A 16,335-nucleotide genomic window follows, 5' to 3' on the forward strand; every position below is an offset into this window, starting at 1 on the left:
GGTGATGCGGGGTCTTGGGGGTGCCAGGATGGGGTCTCCTCCAGTGGGGCTGTGATCTCATTTTGCACAATGGGTGCGGGGCTTTGATTCTAACAGCATCTCCTCCCCCCTGCTGCTTTGCAGGGACCACAGGGCTTGCAGGGCAGACGTGGCCCCCCTGGCCCCAGGGGCACGCAGGTAAGTGGGTGCTGTCCCTTGTCTCTAAGCTGTGGGTACCTCCATTCGCTTGCTGTTGGGTTTGCCCCCCATGTGCCTTGCAAACGGGTGTGAAATCCTTGTCCCCGAGTGTCTTGGTGGCCCCCTGGGTGGGTGGGAATGGATGGGAAGGTTTGTATTACATGGGCAGGGTGCTAGGGTGAGCTGATGGGGATCCCTATAGTGTGACAGGCAGCTCCTGGGGCCCTGGGCAGGGTTCCTATGGGCTGGGGTCTCATCTGCAGAGCGGGATAGTGAGCAGCATCCCAAACCTCCCACCGCCTTTGCTTCTCCCCAGGGTCCTGCCGGGATGGAGGGATCTGCTGGTCCCAAAGGAAACCCTGTAAGAGCTTCTTGCTGCCTTGCTTTGACTTTGTGGGGATGAAACCTGGGCTTGGAGGGACCCGAGAGGTGGGGTTGAGGTGTCCTGGCCCTTGATGTGGAGGGGATCAAGGGCTGCAGAGCTCCCCAATGGAGCCTGCAGGTCCCCAGCAGCCGGGGAGGGGACGCGGTGGGGATGGGATCTCTCTGCCCATCACGCGTGACCTGATGCCAGCTCTCCTCCTGCAGGGCACAGGCGGTGTCCCCGGGGTGAGGGGACAGCAGGGACAGGAGGGGCCTGTGGTGAGTCCATGGGAGCGGGTGGCTGGGTGCAGGATGCTCCCTGACTGCAGGAGGATGCTCTGCTCCCCACTGCACGCCCGGCTTCCTGTGGCATAAGGGCTGGGGGGTGATGCCACGTCCCTATGGCCACGCTGCTCATCTCCAAACCCCAAAGCTCCTCCAAGTGCTGCTTGAAGCGACCTCGACTTGTTGCTTTCCTATGGGTTTATCAGCAGAGATGCCCCAGCGCCAGCCCTGCCTGTCCCTTCTCTGGTGCACAATTGGGTGCACCCAAGGGTGCTGAGCTGCCCTTTCCAATGGATAAGGAGGCTGGGGCAGCCTGGGCTTCCTCCCTCCTGCCCTTCAGCATCCCAACAGAGCACGGCCCCTTATCATAAAGTCCTTTCCAACCCAAACCATTCCATGATTTGCTTCTCATGTACATCACCCCCCCGAGTTTCCCTTTGTAACCTGCATTTTGTGTCTCTCTGAAGGGGTTTATTGGCCTGCCAGGTTCCAAAGGCACCCAAGGAGAGCGGGTGAGTGATGCTCCCATGCCACCCCTGCTTGGGATTCAGCAGCGCCGCGTTAGAGCAGCCCAAAGCACCAGCTCCGAACCCTTTGCCTGTGTTCAGACTTTGACTTTTGAATACCTGGCAAGTGCCACTGGGGGAGGCAGAGCTGCACTTGGGCTCGCTTTGTAATAAGGAGCTTTCAGACCCAACAGTGTGTCCTGAGATGCTGCCTGAGGCATGAGGGAAGTGGGGCTGCTTTAGCCTGTGTTAAAGGCCACAGCAATGAGGACAAGGTGCTTGTCATGCTCGTGCTGTCCCTGCTGCAGGCAGGGAGCTGGGGGGCATTGACACAGGGTGCTGGGGGCACGAAGAGTTTGGGGGTGAAGGAACCAGAACCTCGAGACCCCCCTGCTATGAGGAGATGCAGATGTACCTGCTCCCAGCTCTGAAACCCCCTCTGGGAGGGAAGCCCTGATCTAAGCTGGCCAATGCTGACTTCCTTTGAGGCCAGAGCCAGGTCACAGCATGCTTTGGTTGCGAGGAGGGGCACAACAGGGTTTCCTGATGCATGCTCCTCTCTGCTGCTCCCGCAGGGCTCTCGAGGTCCGGTTGGAGCCAAGGGGGACCTGGGAGCCAAAGGACACAAGGTACGACATCCATGGGCTGGTGGGGGCATCCCTTTTGCTGTTCCAGCTGGTGGATGGGGGGTGCTGTGGTTGTTCAGGGACCAGAGGGCTTTTGGGGGCTGTAAGAGCTGGGCAGCTCAGGCTGTGCTTGATCCCATCCACCGCCACCCCTCATCCCCCTGCCCCGCTCTGGCTTTGGCTGCCCAAAAGTGATGTATTGCCCCATAGCCGCTGCCCCAGGGATGCTCTTGAGGAGGGTTGTGGGGTGCTCACTCACAGCAGCCCCATGCCAAAGGCTGGGTGTGCAGAGAGGGGCAGCAAGTGATGAGCTCTCAGGGGTGCCTGCCCTAGGGAGCGGCTGTTTCAAGCCCTGGCTGTGTCTTATTCCTCCCAGGGTCCATGTGGAGCACAAGGAGCAAAAGGACCCCCAGGGATCCGGGGCCAGGTCGGTTTGCAGGGCTTCCCAGGCCCCCGAGGAGCAGCGGGGCCCCAGGGACCAGAGGTAGGTGCTGAGGCTGGTGTGGGGAGGGGACAGCCCTGAGGGATGCCCATGGTGCATCACCCCTCACTTGGGCGATGGATGCTGTGCCTTGGTGACTGCCCAGAATCCCTCTTTCCCAGCCCCAGCTCCCCTCCAGCACCCTGGGCATCTCTGCCACCCCACTCTGCCTCTTCCTCCTCCTGTGGGTTGAAGGCTCTGGGCTGTCCCCAGCTGAAAGCCCAGCAGGCAGCAGTGCTGGTCCTTCTGTGCTGGTTGGGGTGGTGGGAGCTGGTGGGACTAAGGGAGCCCTTTAACGGCATCTCCCTCTGCGCTGTTTGGTCACGGGGAGCTTTGCTCCAAGGGCATCCCTGGAGTATCGGGTGCTTGACACCAACACAGCTTTGACTTGGCTGCACCAGACCCCTCCAGCTGCATCCCCATCACTGACCCCATCAATGTGAGGCACTGGTGAGGCTGCACCTCAAATCCTGTGTTCAGTTCTGGGCCCCTCACTACAAGAGAGACATTGAGGTGCTGAAGCGGGGCCAGAGATGGACAAAGGAGCTGGTGCAGGGCCTGGAGCACAAGTGTGATGGGGAAGGGCTGAGGGACCTGGGGGGTTCAGTGTGGAGAAGAGAAGGCTCAGGGGGGACCTGATCGCTGCCTACAAGTGCCTGACAGGAGGATGGAGCCAGGAGGGGCTGGGCTCTGCTCCCAAGGAACAAGGGATGGGACAAGAGGAAACGGCCTCAAGCTGCCCCAGGGCAGGTTTAGATGGAGCTGAGGACAATTCCTGCCCCAGAGGGTGCTCAGGCATTGGAACAGGCTGCCCAGGGCAGGGCTGCAGTCACCGTCCCTGCAAGTGTTCACACAGCGTGGAGAGGAGGCCTCAGTGCCATGGGTCAGTGGTGGCCTTGGCAGTGCTGGGGTAAGGGTTGGACTAGATGGGCTTAAAGGGCTTTTCCAATCCTGTTGGTTCTGTGGTCCTATGGCTCTATGGAATGAGCTGGTGGGTCCAGCAGTGCAAGGAGAGGGTGGCTTTAGGCAGGGGATTGATTTCCAGCAGGTTCAAGGGCAGCTCAATTCTGCTGCCTCTGCCCAAGCACCTTTGCAGGGCTTCCACTGCTCCAGGTCAGCACAGGGATATTGGGAGCTCATGGGATGCTCTCCTGCCCTGATGCTCATCCCTGCCTCCTGCCCAGCTCTGAGGTCTGTGCTGCTGCTCTCAGCCCTGACCATCACCAGACGCTTGAGCTGAACTCAGGAAGCCACAGAAACAAGGCACTATTTTGAGTGCCTTTTCCTGCTCTGTGTCCTCCAAATGAGCTGTCAGGATGGACAAGCCCAGCCACAGATCAGTCTTTGTGCCTGGAACCAAAGCCAGGCTGGCCGCGCTTCTTGGTGGCTTCCAGCTTCCCAGAAGAAGGAAAAGGGGGGATGACATTTTCCCACCCTCCGTTTTGGTCTGCAGAATCCCCCTGCGAGGGCTGCCCTCCCCTTCAGGGGATGCCTGCCTCGATCTGCTCACACATTTGCTATTCAGGATGAGAAGCAGATCCTCCAGCTCTCCGGGAGATGGAGATGCAGCTCGACTCCTCTGCCGCCACACAGCACCAGGCTGGAGCTGGGATTCAGGCTGTAACGGAGCAGGCAGGGGCATCCACACACCAGTCCCTTCAATTGCCTCTCATTCCATCAGCAGGAACCAAAGCTATTCAACTGTGTTGTTCTGGGCCAACACTGACCACTGAGCTCCCCTGGCCAGTTTGAGGCTCCTTAAGGGGAGACCTGAGAGCAGCTCCAGTGCCTAAAGGGGCTGCAGGAAAGCTGGAGAGGGGCTTGGGACAAGGGATGTAGGGACAGGCCAAGGGGAATGGCTTTAACCTGCCAGAGGGGAGACTGAGATGAGCTCTTAGGCAGAAGCTCTTCCCTGTGAGGGTGCTGAGGCGCTGGCACAGGGTGCCCAGAGAAGCTGTGGCTGCCCCATCCCTGGCAGTGTTCAAGGCCAGGTTGGACACAGGGGCTTGGAGCAAGCTGCTCTAGTGGAAGGTGTCCCTGCCTGTGGCAGGGGTTGGAGCTGGAGGAGCTTTAAGGTCCCTTCAGCACAACCATGATTTTATGACAGCTCTGGGGTCAGGGGAAGCCCCCATCCCCACCCCGAAGCTCGACTGGTGCCCCAGGTCATGCTGCCATGCACAAGGCAGGGATGGATGGTGGCTGGGGCAGCAGTCAGAGGAGCAGGGGCTGCATTTACCCTGCTGACTCCTGTCCTCTCTCCTGGCAGGGCGAAGAAGGGCAGATTGGCCCAGTGGGGATGAACAGCAGCGAGGGACCCAAGGTCAGTGCCAGTGCTCGCTGTCGGCCCTGGTTCTCATGGGCTGTGCTCATCCTGGGGTACAGGACAGGGATGAGGCCACCCTGCCCATCAGCTCCATCATGGGTCCCTCCAGCCAGGGCACAGCATCATGATCCAGCCTCTTGGCACCCTGCACCCCATGCACTGCATCCCTGCACACACAACAGCCATGCACTGACCTGCCAAGGTGGTTAGATGGATCCCTTTGGTGCTCACCATGGTGGAGACGCTGTGGGACACCTGCAGCATTGCCTAAAATGACTGTGTATCCCTCTGTGAATTTTAGGGAAGCCAAGGACCTGATGGCCCCAGGGGACCCCCAGGACCACGGGGAGCCCGGGTAAGTAATGGGGGACTGGTACTCATCACTGCATCTTGGAGCATCTTTGGCTGTGGAAGACTGAAACCACTTTGGAGACCCCTCACTGGGTGGCTTGGGCTGTGGTAGGGCTGAACCACAGCACCTCCAGGCACCAGTTTTGCCCCACATCTGCACGTTTATTGCTGGTAGAAGCTGGTTTTCTTAACACTCCTGTTTTGCAGGGCCGTGTGGGTCAGCGTGGGCTGGTTGGAGTCCCGGGGCTGCCTGTAAGTAGATGACCCACGTCCCTGTGGTACCATCAGCACTGGTTTAGGGAAGCTGGTTCTTGGGAAGCAGCATCCTGGGATGTGGCTGGCTCAGACTGTCTGGCTCTGCTTGGGAATTTGCACAGGATAAGCTGGGAACAAGCAGCTTTTGCAGCCTGCATGGAGTGTTCTGACACCACAACTCCCCTCTTAACGCCCAGCATAGGAAATGCAGGAAATAACAGCTTTTAAGGCAAATTCTGTCAACCAGAGTCGTGTTTGGTGGAGGAATAAATAGCTGGGGCAAGGGGGGGAAAGCAAGGTCGAGGTGGTGTTGGTGGGAACGGGTTTCCTCCCACACTCGTGTTATTTCCCTGCAATAGCATCCAAAGGTGGGATGGAGCGGGGAGGAGCTGTGTGGGGACGAGCTGTGCATTAATGAACCCATGGCTCAGTACAGAGCAGCACCCTGGGGACCATTCCACTGTGGATGTGCCACCGTTCAATACTGGAGGGAGGTTATGGGGTGGATGATTCCTGCCATGGGCTCTGCTTTCCTGAGATGAGATTCTCCTTCCAGGGCCCGCGGGGCATCCCAGGAGCAGAAGGCACAGAAGGAAAGCCTGGTACACAGGTTCCCATCCTACACTCTGTACTTGACAAGGGCTGGAGCGGTGGGTTGTATCAAGAGGGGGAGCTGAGCCCAATGGGGATGGGGGGAACATCCCAAACCCATCATCCCCATGGCCATGTGGGTCAAAACCTTGACACTGTGTTGGACCTTGCCATGATGGCAAGGCACTGTGTTGCTGTGGTGGGACTGGGAGAGGCTGCTTCTGCCTCCCCATCCTCATCATCACCTGCTTGTCCTGCAGGGTCACCCAGGGACCATGGGCAGCGCAGGCAGGAGGGGAGCACCGGTGAGTAGAGCTGCATGGATGGCTGATTCCCGTTCCACTTGCTCAACTCAATCCCCTTGGGATGTGCCTCAAAAGCATGTCCATGGGGCGGAGGGGAAGAGGTGGCTGGCCCTGATGGAGCAAGACCAGCCAAAAGGTGCTCCTCTAGGGCAGGGACCTGCTGAGAATAGTGCTAAGGGGCGTAGGAGAAAGAATGGTCCTATTGCAAAATGACTTCTCATCGCTGGTGCTGCTGCCCAGAGCAGGGCCAGCACAAAGCCTGGGCTTGGTGGCAAGTTCTCCCTTCTGTAGGATTTTTGGTATCACTTTGTTCTGAAATGCAAAAGGAAATAAACCCTGGCACTTCCCTCTCTGGTTTGGGTTGGTGTTGGACCATGCCAGGAGAGAGCATCTCCATCCCTCCTGCTTTCTCTCCATCGCTCATCTTCTGTCCTTTCCTGCAGGGTTCTGCTGGCTTGCAGGGGCCCCATGGGCACACAGGACCTCCTGGATCCATAGTAAGGACACAGTAATGTCCCTTCTGCATGAACTCTGTATTTTCTTAGGTGGGAAGTCAATAGGGCTGGTGCCACTGGTGGGGGAAATGAGACTTTCCCACCTTGGGAATGAGCAGGAGATCAGGGCATCCAGAGGACCTGGTCAATGTCAAAACATTAAAAAGCCTCAATGGCAGAAATAGCTGAGGCAGAGCAGGATCATTTCCCAAGGGATTCTGACTTTCCAAAGGACTTTGCATCTTCTCAGGGTCTCCATGGGGATGGCAGCCCCTGGAAACCCTTTACACATGGGTGGTCCTGGGAGGGGATCAAAGCTAGCTCCATCCCAGGTGGAAATGGTGGTACAGGTTCAGGCAGGACAGTCCCTTGTCCTTGGAGACCCAGAGCAGCTCCTGCAGCTGGAAGAGCTTCTCCCTTAGAGCCTGCTCTCGGCTGGGCTTCGCAATGATCCCAAGGGTGGAATTGCCACCTTCCCTAGCAGCAGCCCCACCAGAGAGCCAGCCATGGGGTGCTGCTGTGCAGGAGCCGCCAGGACCTGCCATGGTGGCAGAGTCTGGTCCCACCACCCCAGTCTGGACCAAGTGATGCCCACCCCTGAGCACAGAGGCAGCGGTGATGGCTTGGTGGGTCTGGTCTCATCTCAGCACCTCCATGACAGCTCCTTCCCAAATGTTTCCAAAGGGCGCTCTGGGAAAACCTGGACCTGATGGAGACCTGGGTTCCCTGGGCCCAAAGGTGAGAGCTGGGGCTGGTTGGAGCGGTGGTGGTGATGAACAGACCTGAGAGGCTCTTGGCTGCCGTGGGGACACATGGGGGGACCTTGGCAGTTCAGACACGAACACCAAGGGTGAGGAGATGCCTGTGGGCATCCCGGGAGCAGAGGTTTGTTGATGCCTCCTCTTGCCTGGCAGGGATTGCCTGGGAAGCCTGGCTCCGAGGGGCCACAAGGACCTGTTGGCACCTACGTAAGTGACAGCCGCAGGCAGCGGCAGGGCTCGGGGTGGCTCCCAAGGCTCCTGCAGTGCTGGGGTTGCTTTTCCCTGGGCTCAGCCTCAGCATCCTCCTCCTCCCAACCCCTCAACACCACGCTCTCCCCAGGGCTACCCAGGACCTGCTGGTGACCGTGGGAGGCCAGGGCGCAGGGGGGACAAGGTAGGGCTGGGAGACCCAGCACCAGCACAGCAGTGAGGGGATGCGCTGGGGTGGGAGTTCAGACTTTGGAAACAGGGAGCAAAGGAAATCTCTCGTCTCCTCACAGGGAGAAAGGGGAGCCCAAGGCCCACCGGGATTCCCAGGAAAAGCTGGCCCTAAGGTGAATGCTGATGCTGCCACCCCCGTTAACTCCATCCCGCTGGAGAAGCGCTGAGCAAAGTCACCTTTGCTGGGCTGAGGATGGGAAATGAGAAATCTTTGCCATAGGCATCAATGGGTTGCACACTGGGGAGAGGGGAGCAGTCAGGGATGCGTGTGGGGCTCTGATGGCACTTTCCTCCCCAGGCCCTGCCAGGTCCCCCTGGTCCACGAGGTCCTCCTGGCTCTCAGGTAGGGCTTCCTGTGCTTCCCAAACCTGTCTTGCTCCTCTTCCTCTGCCTGCAGGTGGGCAACACTCTGCAATACACACCATGTGCTACCTATAGCATCGGCAGCATGGATCCTAGAACCCTCTGCAGGACCCTGGTCCTGCTTCTTGCTGGCTGGGTTTGTCCTGATGCTGCACAGACACCATTGAGGTGGCCCAGGCACACATGGATGGTGCAAGGACACCCAGCTCAGGGTCCCCTGTGTCCCTTTGCCATGACCATGCTGCTGAGCACCCTTCTTGTTTCAGGGCAGAATGGGAGACCCAGGTCCTCGAGGACTTCCAGGGCTGCCTGTAAGTAGGAAAGCTGTAGCTGCAGAGATGCTCTGCAGGCTGAAGTTGGGTGGGATGTAAGATGTGTCCCCTTTGAAGGCAGCTTCATCCCTGGGCTGGTTGTGGGGCAGAGAATGACCCTGCATTGGGTAGCTGGGTGGTGACAACCAGGGATGGGGACAGAAGTGCCCTCCTGCACCCGCAGTGATGAGGCACCAGTACCCACCACATGTAGATGGTACCATGACCCAATTCCTTTGGGCATGGGGCTCCCATTGGCACTGCCCTCCCTGCACCCTGTGCTGTGTTTTGAGGGCTTAAGTGGTCTTTCGGCCTTGCAGGGCATTCCTGGTACACGGGGGCTGGACGGCATTCCCGGGAAGCCTGGCTCAGCAGGAGAAACAGGGGCTCCTGGAGCTGCTGGTGCTGCTGGTCCGTTTGGGTACCCGGTGAGTGCAGATGCGGCTCCTTCCATCATTCCCAATACAACCTCCTGCCTCAGCTGGTAGGATGGGGTGCAGGAATTGTGCTGGAGCTCCCTGAAGCTCCTGCAGGAAGCAAAGGGAAGAGGAAGGGAAGCTGGTTCATGGCTTCTCTGCCCGTGGTGTGCTGGGGCATCCCAGATCCATGCTTGGGAGATGCAGGGGCCTCCCGAGATAAGGCAAAGCCTCACTGCTGATATGGGTTGTTTGTCTGCAGGGCCGGGAAGGTCCAAATGGACCTGAAGGGCCTTCAGGGATGAGAGGAGAGAAGGTAAGGATGGGGTGGTGGTTTGGCTCCTCAGGATCTGCCCAGGCAGGCAGAGCCTTGGGTTCCCTCTGGTTGCTCAAGTGCAGAATCCTCCCCAGGGCTATAGGGGAACTGCTCCCACTTTGGCCACTGGCTTTTCCCATCAGGATGGGGTTACATGTGTGGTGCAAGGTGCGAGAAGAGCCTTGCCAGCCCTCCTGCAGACACTGGGTGTCCAGGACAGCAAGGTCTGTGAGGGACCTGTCCTAATGTCCGTGTCCTCTGGCAGGGTGACATGGGACATCCTGGGGATGCTGGTGTCAGCGGGCTGGATGGAGAGCAGGTACATCACTGAGGAGCCACGTCCTCCCCTCAGCTGGGGCTGCTCCAACCTATCTCTCCCTGTGCACCTTCTCCAAGGATGGGGAAGGGAGGGAGGAGGTTTCTGATCCTCATTGAAACCAGAAGGTTAAAGCTGAGCCAAGGGCTCAGTGAACAACCCATGGCAGGGCCAGGCTCTGTGTTTCCTCCTCCAGGGACCACCAGGACCACCGGGAGCAGAGGGGCAGCCAGGGCCCAAAGGCAAGCGGGTCAGTCCCTGCTGGGAGCTGGGGTGATACTGGTGGCACTGGGCTCGCCTGGCCCTGCTGCTGCAGGGGTGGGCAAGGACCAAGTGGGGTGGCTTGAAACCCACTCCCAGCACGCTCATAGGTTTATGTTGCTGGGCATGGTTTGGGTACCTGACGCGAGGCAATCTGGGGTGGTGGGAAATGATGACAGGCAGAGGCAGAATCATCCCCGTTGTCTTCATCCTGCCCAGGGAGAGGCAGGAACCGGTGGAGCTCCAGGCATCAGAGGGGACCCTGGGGAGCCAGGGGAAGATGGGCCCGAGGGGCTACCGGGGAGACCTGGAGAGCCAGGCAAGGAGGTATGTGAGTGCTGAGTGCCACCAGCTTCGGAGAGCTGCAGCTCTGCCCCAGACAGGCTGAGGTGCCCCATTAAAGGAGGGAGCTGATGCTTTGGGGTCCCTTTGCTGGATGAGGTGTTGCTCGGCTGCTGTGTCCTCACTTGCTCTTTGGGCTAGTGTAGGTCGTGGCTATAGGTGACTGCCTGGTGCAGGTAAAGCTGTGAGGCCATCAGCACCAAGATCCCAACCAGGGGAGGGTGGAGAAGGCCCTAAAAGTCAGAGCTCAGCTTTTAACCCCCTGGGATGGAGTTGGGAAGCAGGTGCTGGATCTGATGCTGTATTTCCCCTCCGGGCAGGGTGATGCTGGTGATGCTGGAAACACGGGTGAGCCAGGACCACAGGGGCAGAAGGTGAGTGCCTCTACCTCTGTACCTCCTTGAAGCAGCTCAGGAACACCCACAGCCTGCTCAGCCTCCACCACTCCATTTGCCATGGTGGGGGCTGAAGCAGGACAGGGGTGTCCCCATGGCTGAGGACCCCTGGAGATGCAGGGCTCAGAGCTGGCATCACCTGAGCACCCTAGAGAACATGTCTGTGGCACCCAGTGGGAGGGTGAAACAGCATCTCCAAGCAGAAGCTCATGTTATTGCTATTCCTTTCTCTTCTTTGTGGTGGCACCTCTGTCTTCACCCCTGAGCAGGGTGATGCTGGCCACAGGGGCCTTCCTGGAGCACCAGGACCAGGAGCTGCTACAGGGGAACGTGGAGGACAAGGCCATAAAGGAGAGAAGGGACATGAAGGTTTGCTGGCAAGTACATAGAGAGGGGCTGCCTCAGCCCAGCTCCCAGTGCACCCCCAGCCTGGCACCCACAGCATAGAAAGTGCTGGGAACTGGCAAAGCTTCATAATTCAGGTGTTCTGTGTCCCATGGGCAGGACTCCAATGTTGGGTCTTGTTGGCACATGAGGATAGTCTGGACTTGGGCCTGTTGGGGCAAACCCAGAAGAGGCCATGGAGATGCTGCGAGGGCTGGAGCAGCTCTGCTCTGGAGCCAGGCTGAGAGAGCTGGGCTGGGGCAGCCTGGACAAGAGAAGGCTCCTGAAGGGGAGACCTGAGAGCAGCTCCAGTGCCTGAAGGGGCTGCAGGAAAGCTGGAGAGGGGCTTGGGACAAGGGATGTAGGGACAGGCCAAGGGGAATGGCTTTAACCTGCCCGAGGGGAGACTGAGATGAGCTCTTAGGCAGAAGCTCTTCCCTGTGAGGGTGCTGAGGCGCTGGCACAGGGTGCCCAGAGAAGCTGTGGCTGCCCCATCCCTGGCAGTGTTCAAGGCCAGGTTGGACACAGGGGCTTGGAGCAAGCTGCTCTAGTGGAAGGTGTCCCTGCCTGTGGCAGGGGTTGGAGCTGGGTGAGCTCTAAGGTCCCTTCCAACACAAACAGCCCCATGATGCTGTCTGCGCCTTGCTGGGCAGTCTGGGTCAATGCTGAGCACATCTCCCTCTGTGTCCCAGGGCCAGGCTGGTGTCAGTGGAGATGTGGGACCTGCAGGAGCCAGAGGACGGTTTGTGAGTCACATCATGTCCCTCCTAACCTTCCGGCCAAGCACAGACCTGGCAGGGGACACGTGTGTGACTGGGAGCCCTGGGCAGGATTGACTCCATGCTGCTCCTTTGCTTGTGCCCTGAACAGGGTGGGATCGGTCTTCGAGGTGCTCCTGGACTCGATGGTCCCAAAGGAGTGAAGGTACCGTGGGGTGATGGCTCCAACCCTTATCTCTGGGTGAAGTACCCTTTCCCACCCTTTGCCCAAGGTCTGGTTGTGGGGCAGGAGCTGGGTCAGACCTGGGCAGGCTGGTGACCTATGGGACCTGCTATGGGGCCCTCCCTACATGAGATCCAAAGCCAACAAGGCAAGGAAGGGGTTTGCTGGGGACAGAGCTGTTCCTCCTTCTTCCCCAGGGAGATCCAGGACCACAGGGCATGCCTGGACCTGCTGGTGCTGCTGGACCAGAGGTACTGATACCTGGGCCCTTGTAGAGCTGGGAGCTGCCAAAGGCTTCCCTCGTGCTTCATCTCTTCCAATACAAACCAAAGCCAAAGGATTTATTGCCCCTTAGCTGGCCGGGCCAGGGGTCAGAAGCGAGGAGGGGTTTTAATGCCTCACATCTTGGCACTGACTCCCAGGAGATGCTTAGATGCTCCCAAAATCATCCCTGCCATCAAAGCACGTTCACTGCTCAGGTGCTGCCCAGGCGTGTGCCTTGGCCAGTTGAACATGGTACAAGGGTTAAAACACCCGAGCAGGAAGCACCACGGGGTGGTGTCAGGCTTATTCTAAATCCCCACCATCACCATAGGGACCTGCTGGAGATGATGGACCCAAGGGAGATGCCGGCAAACCTGGTCCAGTGGTAAGTACTGGCCCTGACCATGCAAAACCTCCCTGGGAAAGAGGTTTGGTGGCACCCTGAGCCACAGAGCCTGGGGCTGGGGCTGTGCCTCACCCAGCGGCTGGCCACAGAGGCAGCTCTGCTGCAGGTCCTGCTTTGCAATGGGTTTGAAACTGAGTCATCGTTCCCCAGAGCCAAAGCTCCATAAAGGCACTTTAATAGAGCTGTTAAACACTGCAGAAGTGCCACACCATTGTGCAGTTAATGCCTGGCTCTCAGAGCCTGCCTGAGGCAGGTCCAGGGTGTTTGGCTTCCTCCTCATCTGCCTTCCCAAAGCAGTTCTGCAGGTCTCTGTAAGGGAGCTGCCTTTGGATACGTTTCATGGCTGTAGCCCTGCCATGCACAGAGCCCCAGCTGTATTAGTGATGCCTGCACTCTGCTGCAGGATAAATCCCATTTGCATCCTTGTTTCCCCATGCTGCAGTGCTGCTCTGCCCAGGCAGGATAAGTCCTTGACATCCCTGGCAGTGTTCAAGGCCAGGTTGGACACAGGGGCTTGGAGCAAGCTGCTCTAGTGGAAGGTGTCCCTGCCCGTGGCAGGGGTTGGAGCTGGAGGAGCTTTAAGGTCCCTTCCAGCACAAACCCTTCCATGGTTTTGTGGTTAATTTGCATGATTACTTTGCTGGGATAAGTTGGCACATGGAATAAGCCCCAGGAATACGGGGGGTTATTGTTGGGTAAAGCCCCTCAAGGTGCAGCTCCTCTGCCCCAGCTCTAGGCAGGTTTGGGCTAGGGTGCAGTGGGTGCATGGTCTGTATGTGTACTGCAGGGCGCAGCGGGTGCCATGGGGCTGGTGGGTGCCCCCGGGCTGCGGGGATACACCGGGCACCAAGGAGCCAGAGGATCGGTGGGTGCCAAGGGCCAGCCAGGCCAGCAGGTAACAGCAACCGCATCTCTGCCATGGGGACATCCCTGGCATGTGGGGGGAACAACCCCACTGCAGACCCTGGCGCAAGGCAGAGGCTTGTACTTGCCCTCCTGCCTTACAAATAGCCCAGAGCTGATGCCAGCCTCCTGTTCTGTCCCCACATGAATTCAGGGTCCTCTGGGGCCACCGGGTGAAGCTGGAGCCACAGGGCTGAGCGGCACCGAGGTAAGAGCTGCCCCAGCGGATAACCCTGGAGTTTATTTGTCAGCATTGGGTTGATTCCTGGTTTCCTTCCTAGGGCCTGGCAGGTGCAAAAGGGGAGCCAGGCGAGCCAGGAGTACCAGGACCAATGGTGAGGAGCAGGATGGAGCTGGGCTCCTGGCACAGGTGGTGGGATGCTGGGATATCCCTGCAGCAGCAATGGGTGCTGCCCATGTCCCCCATGGGCAGCATCTCCTGCTCCCTCTGAAATATCCGTGCTCTGCTTCTCAGCTTAGAGCATCCTCCTGTGCACACTGGGACAGGTGGGGCATCCCTGCTGCAGCATCCTTACAGAGGGGTTTCCTTCTCATTTGGGTTTTTAGGGGTCTCCAGGGCAAGCCGGTCCTGAAGGGTGGAAAGGCCGCAAAGGAGAAAAGGTACCTCCAAAATCCTCCTCTGCAGATGGCACTGATGGGGACCAGCCACCAGGTATGGGGTTGGCCAAGCCTGAGCAGGTCAACCCCATTGTGGTCCATGGAAACCAGCATGAATCACCCCAAGGAGACCTGGTTTTCCCTACTGTAAAGGCAACTGCTTATCCATGCCTGGCAAACGCAGGGCCCTTGGACACCCTTGGGCTGCCTTGGCTGGCTCTGGGGTGAGGGGCTGGCAGGTCTCCCCAGTTCAGCCCTATAGGTTTGCCTCCATCCTGGCTTAGGTGCCCTTGGGGGGGACACAGGGGACTTCCCTTCAGTGGCCAGCTCTGCACCATGGCCTTGGTGTCCATCCCCAGGGTCCCATAGCAGCCCCTCTTCCCTGGTCCAGGATGTGGCCAGGCTGCTGGTGACCCACATCTTTTCTTCCCCCAGGGTGATGTGGGGCGTGAAGGACAACAAGGAGTCCCGGGAGAAGCTGGCAAACAGGTAAATGACACCGCTGTCCCCATGGTGATGGGAGGCTGATGCTTGGAGGCCTTGCAGAGGGGTCCCGGTTTGCTGGGCGCTCAGCATCCCTGGAAGGGGAGCAAGGGGGATGCGGGGGAACTGGCTTAGTGCCTTTAACAGGCTTGACTTGCCCTTGAGGCTTTCTTCTGTTATTCACAGGGCAAGCGAGGCAAGGCGGGCCTCCAGCCCCCGAGGGGACCCCGGGGACACAAGGTAGGTTGGCATCATGTGGCTGGAGGGCCCCGTGTCCCCTGCCAGCCCAAGGGAGGTCTCCCGCACCCCCATGGGCTGCTCTCCCTGCAGGAGGCACCAGAGCATCGCTCCTGCCCTGCTCTCACACCAGCCAGGGCCTCTCACCTTTGCATTTCAGGGCTATCCAGGTGACAAGGGGCTGGAAGGACCCCAGGGACCCCAAGGAACCCATGTGAGTATCAAGTTGGGAGGTTTTGGGGTGCCACCGCCCCCCCCCCCCCCAGGCATCACGGTGCAACCCAGCTCTATGGACAACCAAAGGAGAGACTTAAAATGAGCCAAGTTTTGAGGTGTTCCATCCATGTATCCATCATTCATCCACCTTCCCTTGCCTTCTCCTTCCCAGTTTCACCCCAGCTACACACTGTCTGTGTGCAGTCAGGCAAATTGCATCATTGCCAATCAGTTCCTCTGGAGACCAAACACTTTCCTTCCAGTGCATCACAGAATCCCAGCCTGGTTTGGGTTGGAAGGGACCTTAAAGCTCATCCAGTTCCATCCCCTGCCATGCGCAGGGACACCTTGCTCCAACCCCTGTGTCTAACCTGGCCTCACGAGTCTCTAAACCTCAAGCTTTTAAAGCTGCCTCCAAGTTCCTAAAACTGCCCGAAATTCCCAGAATCCTGGTGGCATCCTCACCCATGGCAAGGTTGCTCCTTGCCAACGGGAGCAGCTCAGCACAGGGTGATGCAGAACCACTCTGTTTCTCCCTTAGGGCATCCCAGGGCTGAAGGGCATGAAAGGAGACCCTGGACTGAAAGGACCCAAGGTAGGTGACATGTACCAGGCTCTTGAGCACTGGGGTCAGCATTTAACCTGCTGGATGCCATCACTTCATCCCCTCTTCTTGAACCCTGATCACTGCAGCATCTTTGGGGCTTGCCCACCAGGTCCCTGGGTGCTGGGACCTTTAGACTCTCCAAAGCATCTTCCATCCTCCTGGAGCTGCAAGCAGCAGCAGGCAGTTCAATCCCTGCTCTCAGGCTGCTGACACAGCAGAAGCACGTACCTCCTCTGTGCTATTACTGATGCACTGATGGATATAACCTTGGGCAGAGAGGCCAAGCTCATCCTTATGGCCCCATCCATCAGCTGCCAGGGATAGGCAGTCCCTGGGGGCCCATAGCTCCTCACAGCCATCAGGAGAATGAAACCCTGGTAATAAATACAGCTTTAAGTGCATTGAGAGCTCCTCACCCACTCCAGGGCAATCAGCAAGGACAGAGCTGGGCAGGTTTGGGTAACTGAGGCTTTTCCTGAGTGCTATTTCAGTCTGGGGTAAAAGCCTTTCAGACCCGCAGCTGAGCAGAAGAGGGAGATGCTCCATCACCTCCCTCCTTCCCCCCTATGGGCACAGTGAATTCTACCAAATACAAA

At 58.6% G+C, this 16,335-nt stretch overlaps 1 protein-coding gene across 1 annotated transcript in view; it reads left to right on the forward strand.

Annotated features, from left to right (window-relative positions):
- Positions 1-16,335, forward strand: part of LOC130598175 (collagen alpha-1(I) chain-like) — an 81,889-nt gene that overhangs the window by 61,954 nt on the left and 3,600 nt on the right. Inside the window, exons 22-58 of the mRNA XM_057407374.1 lie at positions 124-177; positions 494-538; positions 766-819; positions 1,293-1,337; positions 1,907-1,960; positions 2,334-2,441; positions 4,705-4,758; positions 5,063-5,116; positions 5,320-5,364; positions 5,924-5,977; positions 6,219-6,263; positions 6,707-6,760; positions 7,442-7,495; positions 7,672-7,725; positions 7,859-7,912; positions 8,019-8,072; positions 8,258-8,302; positions 8,589-8,633; positions 8,954-9,061; positions 9,312-9,365; positions 9,631-9,684; positions 9,878-9,931; positions 10,162-10,269; positions 10,605-10,658; positions 10,949-11,056; positions 11,756-11,809; positions 11,934-11,987; positions 12,203-12,256; positions 12,601-12,654; positions 13,463-13,570; positions 13,733-13,786; positions 13,860-13,913; positions 14,146-14,199; positions 14,632-14,685; positions 14,866-14,919; positions 15,077-15,130; positions 15,674-15,727. Of these exons, the coding sequence (XP_057263357.1) occupies positions 124-177; positions 494-538; positions 766-819; positions 1,293-1,337; positions 1,907-1,960; positions 2,334-2,441; positions 4,705-4,758; positions 5,063-5,116; positions 5,320-5,364; positions 5,924-5,977; positions 6,219-6,263; positions 6,707-6,760; positions 7,442-7,495; positions 7,672-7,725; positions 7,859-7,912; positions 8,019-8,072; positions 8,258-8,302; positions 8,589-8,633; positions 8,954-9,061; positions 9,312-9,365; positions 9,631-9,684; positions 9,878-9,931; positions 10,162-10,269; positions 10,605-10,658; positions 10,949-11,056; positions 11,756-11,809; positions 11,934-11,987; positions 12,203-12,256; positions 12,601-12,654; positions 13,463-13,570; positions 13,733-13,786; positions 13,860-13,913; positions 14,146-14,199; positions 14,632-14,685; positions 14,866-14,919; positions 15,077-15,130; positions 15,674-15,727 (2,214 nt within the window). The remainder of the gene's footprint in view (positions 1-123; positions 178-493; positions 539-765; positions 820-1,292; positions 1,338-1,906; positions 1,961-2,333; positions 2,442-4,704; positions 4,759-5,062; positions 5,117-5,319; positions 5,365-5,923; positions 5,978-6,218; positions 6,264-6,706; positions 6,761-7,441; positions 7,496-7,671; positions 7,726-7,858; positions 7,913-8,018; positions 8,073-8,257; positions 8,303-8,588; positions 8,634-8,953; positions 9,062-9,311; positions 9,366-9,630; positions 9,685-9,877; positions 9,932-10,161; positions 10,270-10,604; positions 10,659-10,948; positions 11,057-11,755; positions 11,810-11,933; positions 11,988-12,202; positions 12,257-12,600; positions 12,655-13,462; positions 13,571-13,732; positions 13,787-13,859; positions 13,914-14,145; positions 14,200-14,631; positions 14,686-14,865; positions 14,920-15,076; positions 15,131-15,673; positions 15,728-16,335) is intronic.

The sequence above is a fragment of the Pezoporus wallicus genome, unplaced genomic scaffold (assembly GCF_028554395.1).
Source record: "Pezoporus wallicus isolate ANWC-B61680 ecotype Strahan unplaced genomic scaffold, APGP_CSIRO_Pwel_v1 contig_8234, whole genome shotgun sequence".
NCBI classification, from domain to species: domain Eukaryota; kingdom Metazoa; phylum Chordata; class Aves; order Psittaciformes; family Psittacidae; genus Pezoporus; species Pezoporus wallicus.